At 47.3% G+C, this 7,152-nt stretch overlaps 1 protein-coding gene and 1 pseudogene across 1 annotated transcript; both read right to left on the reverse strand.

The window, feature by feature from the left end:
- Positions 1-1,329: 1,329 nt before the first annotated feature.
- LOC119352755 lies at positions 1,330-2,974 on the reverse strand (annotated as a pseudogene).
- A 1,991-nt stretch (positions 2,975-4,965) lies between these two features.
- Positions 4,966-6,546, reverse strand: LOC119352759 (chalcone synthase 2-like). Its single transcript, XM_037619339.1, has 2 exons — positions 6,285-6,546; positions 4,966-6,141 (listed from the first exon to the last, which is right to left on the reverse strand). Exon 2 carries the CDS (start codon positions 6,132-6,134, stop codon positions 5,145-5,147), a length of 990 nt encoding a protein of 329 aa, XP_037475236.1. The 5' UTR covers positions 6,135-6,141; positions 6,285-6,546; the 3' UTR covers positions 4,966-5,144.
- Between the last annotated feature and the right edge of the window lie 606 nt (positions 6,547-7,152).

Genomic DNA, 7,152 nt, shown 5'->3' on the forward strand with positions numbered 1-7,152 from the left:
TGCCATGTAAATTATGTACAATTTTACATTGGATATTTCTTATATTTTTCGTGTTTACAAAAGCAAAATTTCTTAGAAGTTGCCATGTAACATGGTGCAAATATTTACCGTGGTCCATCGCTCCACTACAAAATGCCCCCCCCCCCCCCCCAAAAAATAGAGCTTCTCCTTAATATATGGAGGGAAAATAATAATTTGGCATGTTATCTTCAATAAACATGCCACAGTGTATATAATGAATTATCCATAGACATAGGGAAAATTTGCCATGGTACCAAAATAAGAATTGCCATGTTATGTCAAAAGAAATGCAATAGTGTACATAATAGATAGTTCAGGGACACATGTCAAATTTGGAATGATAGATGGAAATAAAATTTGCCATGTAGTTTGGTGTCTAAAAATCAATGTAGGTTAAAATCAAAACAATTGCCATTCTTAACATTTTTTTTACATTTTCTTTATAATTTGCCATGTACCTAGCACAAAGTTTTGCCATGCCATGAACTACACATTTGGGGTTGCCATGAACTATAATGTCAACAACTACCATGATTTGTTTGTTAATTAACATCACAATCAACGAATTTCATTCCATGCTTCCATGTATGTTGTACAAGTTTGGATGCAAATGCTCTATTAGTTTCTAGTGGAAAGGCATACCATGAAGGTGTTGGAGCTTGGTCAGAGCGGAGACAACCCCATGTCGACGAGGACCTCGTCTTGCAGCGGCCTAGGCTTGGAGAGCGCTAGCTAGACGCTCTCTTGGAGGCACTGCCACGTCCATGACTTTTGTGCGGCCTCCTTGGCCGTGGTGTTTCTGGCCTTCTAGCTATTGCAAGGGAGAGGAAACCCTAACAGGTATGAGACGTCCCAATGAACTTAAACTTATATAAACATTCGTCCACATACATTTTTTTTACACCGGATGATAAAACATTGGAACTACATAGCCTAACAGTGAACATAGAAAGACAACGTTTACACAACACAGAAACAGCCATGAGTTTCCATATGATCGCTTTGCCAGCAAGAGAAATGATAGAGAATAGGAAAAAACACCGGCATCCATAGGCATATTGAAAACGATATTGCTAAATCTCAATCGACTGAGATTCAAGGAAGTCTCAGTCGATGCTATATTCGTGGAATTTTACACGGCGATATATGCAAAATTTTAATTGCAATTTTTTCTTTCTTCTCTTAAATATGTCTTATAACTAGAGTGAAACTTGGTTAAATCAGTTGACTGAGATCTAGCCAACACTGTGAAGACAATGGCTCATGTAAGGAATACAATGCTGAAACAACTCGTGCGAAGGAAGTAAATGCGCCGCGTGAGCCCTCAAAAACGAGAAGGAATCATCAAGCGTTTTCATCTTATGGTATAAGAGTTACATGAGACACAACTAATTCTCATCTACCATATCCGTCCACTCAAGAAAAAACAAAAAACAAAAACAAACAGGAGAGTGCATCTACCAACACATACAAACCACATAGGGTAGAATACAACAGAGCAAACTTAATTGAGTGTCGCAGCGGTATAGTAGATTTTCGCATGACCAAGATAAATTGAGAAAACGCGACCGTCTAGGCAGTGATTGGGACGCTATGGAGGACAACTGTCTCCACAGTGAGTCCGGGGCCAAAGCCGAAGAGAACACCCCAGTCCATCCCCTCACCGGTTGTGGTGTGGCCATCCTCGGTGGAGCGTTTGCGCATTTCGTCCATGATGAAGAGTACGCAGGCGCTTGACATGTTGCCATATTCGGAGAGGACATGCCTGGTGGCGCGCATCCGTTCCTTGTTCAGGTTTATCTTTGCCTCGACCATGTCAAGGATTGCTGGCCCACCGGGGTGCGCTATCCAGAAGACGGAGTTCCAGTCATCGATGCCCAATGGCTTGAAGGCGTCCTCCAGGGCGCGCTCGATGTTCTTGGAGATGAGGCCAGGCACATCCTTGAGGAGGTGGAAGGTGAGGCGAACCTCCCGGAGGTGGCCGTCGATGGCACCCTCCGAGTCCGGCAGAATCGTCTGGCTCGGAGACACCAGCTGGAACAGGGGGCGCTCGACGGACATGTAGGGGTCCGCGCCGACAATCACCGCGGCCGCACCGTCACCGAAGAGCGCCTGACCTACAAGTGAGTCGAGGTGGGACTCGTGCGGGCCGCGGAAGGTCACCGCGGTGATCTCGGAGCAGACCACTAGCACGCGCGCGCCGCGGTTGTTCTCAGCGAGATCTTTGGCCAGGTGAAGCACCGTGCCACCAGCGAAGCAGCCCTGCTGGTACATCATGAGGCGCTTCACCGACGGGCGAAGACCGAGCATCTTGGTCAGCTGGTAGTCGGCACCCGGCATGTCCACGCCTGAGGTGGTGCAGAAGACAAGGTGGGTGATCTTAGACCGGGGCTGGCCCCACTCCTTGATGGCCTTCTGTGCCGCGGTCTTCCCGAGCTTGGGGACCTCCACAACCACAATGTCCTGGCGCGCGTCCAAAGACGGCGCCATGTAGGCGCACATGTTGGGGTTGTCCTGTAGGATCTCCTCCGTAAGGTGCATGTACCTCTTCCTGATCTGGGATTTGTCACCTGAGATGTCGCAGCGATATCAACCTCAATGCCGGCAGTGAAGCTGATGGCGCTGCTTGCCTACTAGCTAGTAGAATTTATTAATACTGTAATGCTTACACATCCTCTTGAACTTGTCCTTGAGGTCAGCCATGTGGTCGCTCTTGGTGATCTTGAAGTAGTAGTCCGGTAGTCGGCCTGGTACACGCAGTTTGCCGGCGTCGCCGTGCCGATCGCCAGCACCGTGGCCGGTCCCTCCGCCCGCTGCGCCTTCCTCACCTCCTCCACCGTCATCGTCGCTGCCATTGATCTCTACGTACCGTACCAGCGGCTGACAAGCTAGCTACTCAACAGTGGCTCTGTGTGACGTCTAAGTTTGCGGGATGGAGCAGGAGGTAGATGAATGACAGATGCTGCGTGTTGATATGAGTGTGGGGGACGCACGGCATATATACGTGGGAAGGGCGGCCGCTGGGAGAAGGGGTTTGGTGAGTTGGACGGGAGGATGGATGGCCACGAATGCGGAGGTAGCAGATGCATGGATGGCGGGTCGACACATCTACACCAACCAATCCGGCCGAGTGCACACACTCGTGTGCTTAATCTGTCCAGCCAATTATGTGCTTGAACCGGTCAGCTATTGCCACATCAAGCTAATAACTACCTCCCCCTCAGGCTGGTCGCAATGGCAAGTATCATATACTAGTATCATATATATGATACTAGTGTATGTTATTACTTTCGTAATGCATAATATCATATATTATTATCATGCATGACTTCATTTATTGGCATACATGATACTACCTATGGTACTCCCATTACGACCAGCATCAAAAGAATCTAGCAAATAGATCGGGGAGTGCGTAGGTGGAAGATGTGGTCGGCCACATCACCAACAAAAAGACAATTGTTAAATATTTGCTCCATATTGTATGAACAAATAAAGGACACAAATCTGGTTGTTTAGTTCGATTAATTATTAACAACTCGAAAGCATGGAAGATTCATAATAGAATGGTCGACACAATGTATCAAATTATATAATTTTGTTTCATAGCAGCAACTCATAATTGAGTTGATTGCTCCCTGTGACCACTTCGGGTATGGTTATAGTTACCTCATCCTTCAACTTGTGCTTCCATGGGAAATTATCTTTTCTTCGAATGTTTTTCACTAACGTGATGTCTGGGCATAGTGTATATAATGAATTTTACGTAGCCATAGGGAAAATTTGGCACGGTACCAAAATAAGAATTGCCATGTTATGTCAAAAACATGCCATAGTGTATATAATAGATTTTTCATGGACACATGTCAAATTTGGAATGATACAAGAAAATAAAATTTGCTATGTAGTTTGGTGTCTAAAATCAGTGCAGATTAAAATCAAAAGTATTGCCGTTATGAACTTTTTTTAGATTTTCTTTATAATTTGCCATGTACCTAGCACAAAGTTTTGCCGTGGCAGGTATAAGATTTGCCGTGCGATGAACTACACATTTGGGGTTGCCATGGATTATAATATCAACAACTGCCATGAATTTTTTGTTAATTAACATCACAATCAATGATCCATGCTTCCATGTGTTTTGTACAAGTTTGGATGCAAATGCTCTATTAGTTTCTAGTGGAAGGGCATACCATGAAGGTGTTGGAGCTTGGTTGCAGCGGAGACAACCCCATGTCGGTGAGGACCTTGTCTGGCAGCGGCCTGGTCTTGGAGAGCGCTAGCTAGACGGTCTCTTGGAGGCACTGCCACTTCCATGACTTTTGTGCGGCCTCCTTGGCCGTGGCATTTCTGGCCTTCTAGCTATCGTAAGGGAGAGGTAACACTAACAGGTATGAGACGTCCCGATGAACTTAAACTTATATATAAACATTTGTCCGCATACAATTTTTTTACACCAGCCATGAAAAAGCATTGGAACTACACGGCCTGACAATGAACATAGAAGAAAGACATCGTTTACACAACGCAGAAACAGCCATGAGTTTCCATACGATCGTTTTGCCAACAGGAGAATGATAGAGAATAGGACAAAACACCGGCATCCATAGGCATATTGAAAACGGGATTGCTAAATCTCAGTCGACTAAGACTTAATGAAGTCTCAGTCGATGCTATATTCGTGGGATCTTACATGGAGATCTATATTTTTTTAATTTTATTTCTTCTTTCTTCCCTTTTAAATATGTTTTATCACTCGACTAAGACTTGTTTAAATCAGTCAACTGAGACCTAGCCAACATTGCGGAGACAGTGGCTCACGTAAGGAAGACAATGCCGAAATAACCCGAAGGGTAAATGCACTGCGTGAGGCCACAAAAATGAAAAGGAATCATCAAGCGTTTTCATCTTATGGTATAGGAGTTACATGAGACATAACTAATTCTCATCTACCAAATCCGTCCACTCAAGCAAAAACAAAAAACAAAAACAAACAGGAGAATGCATCTACCAACACATACAAACAACATAGGGTAGAATACAACAGAGCAAACTTAATTGAGTGTTGCCAGCGGTATAGTAGATTTTTGCATGACTAAGATAAATTGAGAACAAGCGGCCGTCTAGGCAGAGATTGGGACGCTATGGAGGACAACTGTCTCCACAGTGAGGCCGGGGCCGAAGCCGAAGAGAACGCCCCACTCCATTCCCTCACCGGTTGTGGTGTGGCCATCCTCGACGGAGCATTTGCGCACTTCGTCCGTTATGAAAAGTACGCAGGTGCTTGACATGTTGCCATATTTGGAGAGAACATGCCTGATGGCGCGCATCCGTTCCTTGTTTAGGTTTACCTTTGCCTCCACCATGTCAAGGATTGCTGGCCCGCCTGGGTGCGCTATCCAGAAGACGGAGTTCCAGTCATCGATGCCCAATGGCTTGAATGTGTCCTCTAGGGCGCGCTCGATGTTCTTGGAGATGAGCCCAGGCACATCCTTGAGGAGGTGGAAGGTGAGGCCAACCTCCCGGAGGTGACCGTCGATGGCACCCTCTGAGTCCGGCAGAATCGTCTGGCTCGCAGACACCAGCTGGAACAGGGGGCGCTCGACGGACATGTCAGGGTCCGCGTCGACGATCACTGCGGCCGCACCGTCACCGAAAAGCGCCTGACCTACCAGTGAGTCGAGGTGGGACTCGTGCGGGCCGCGGAAGTTCACCGCGATGATCTCCGAGCAGACCACCAACACGCACGCGCCGCGGTTGTTCTCAGCGAGGTCTTTGGCCAGGCGAAGCACGATGCCACCGGCGAAGTAGCCCTGCTGATACATCATAAGGCGCTTCACGGACGGGCGAAGACCGAGCATCTTGGTGAGCTGGTAGTCGGCGCCCGGCATGTCCACACCGGAGGTGCTGCAGAAGACAAGGTGGGTGATCTTAGACCGCGGCTGGCCCCACTCCTTAATCGCCTTTTGTGCCGCCTCTTTCCCGAGCTTCGGGACCTCCACGACAACAATATACTGGCGCGCGTCCAGAGACGGCGCCATGTAGGCGCACATGTTGGGGTTGTCCTGTAGGATCTCCTCCGTTAGGTGCATGTACCTCTTCCTGATCTGCATTTGTCACCTGAAATGAAGCATTACTTATTACTCCCTCTGTCTCATAATATAATACGTTTCTACAAGCTAGTTATAGAGGGAGTATGTTGCATGTCCGCCCGAGAAAAAGGAAAAGAGACCGCAAAGAAGAATGTAATTCATTGAACTTACACATCCTCTTGAACTTGTCCTTGAGGTCGGCCATGCGGTCGCTCTTGGTGATCTTGAAGTAGTAGTCCGGGTAGTCGGCCTGGTACACGCAGTTTGACGGTGTCGCTATGCCGATCGCGAGCACCGTGGCCGGCCCCTCCGCGCGCTGCGCCTTCCTCACCTCCTCCACCGTCATCGTGGCCGCCATTGATCTCTAAGTAAGCTACCAGCGGCTGACAAGCTTGCTAGTAGTTACCTCAACAGAGACCATATATGTGTGACGTCTAAGTTTGTGCATGTGGTGATATGGGCGTGGGGGACGCACGGCATATATACGTCGGAATGGTGGCCGCGGGGAGAAGGGGTTTGGTCAGTTGGACGGGAGGATGGATGGCCACGGACGGGAGGATGGATGGACGGGAGGATGCATGGATGGCGCGTGCGACACATCTACACCAACCAATCCGGCCGAGTGCACAGACTCGTGTGCTTAATCTGTCCAGCCAGTTATGTGCTTGAACCGGTCAGCTATTATCACATCAAGCTAATAGCTACCCATCTCTCTCAAAAGAATCTAGCAAATAGATCGGGGAGTGCGTAGGTGGAAGATGTGGTCCGCCACATCACCAACAAAACGGCAATTGTTCAATATTTGCTCTATCCTCAACTACTATTGTATGAACAAATAAAGGACAAAAATCAGATTAATCATTAAAACCTCAAAGCACGGAAGATTCATAATAGAATGGCCAAGGCAGTGTATCAAATTATATAATTTAGTTTTATAGCAGCAACTCATAATTGAGTTGATTGCTCCCTGTGACCACTTTGGGTATGCCTATAGCAATAATCCTACATTTACGAACACTTACGTAAAGTTTTACCTAAC

The sequence above is a fragment of the Triticum dicoccoides genome, chromosome 2A (assembly GCF_002162155.2).
Source record: "Triticum dicoccoides isolate Atlit2015 ecotype Zavitan chromosome 2A, WEW_v2.0, whole genome shotgun sequence".
In the NCBI taxonomy this organism is placed as follows: domain Eukaryota; kingdom Viridiplantae; phylum Streptophyta; class Magnoliopsida; order Poales; family Poaceae; genus Triticum; species Triticum dicoccoides.

Bases quoted from the DNA above. Each gene is read 5' to 3' on its own strand.
- LOC119352759 (XM_037619339.1), bottom strand. From the start codon at position 6,134: ATGCAGATCAGGAAGAGGTACATGCACCTAACGGAGGAGATCCTACAG.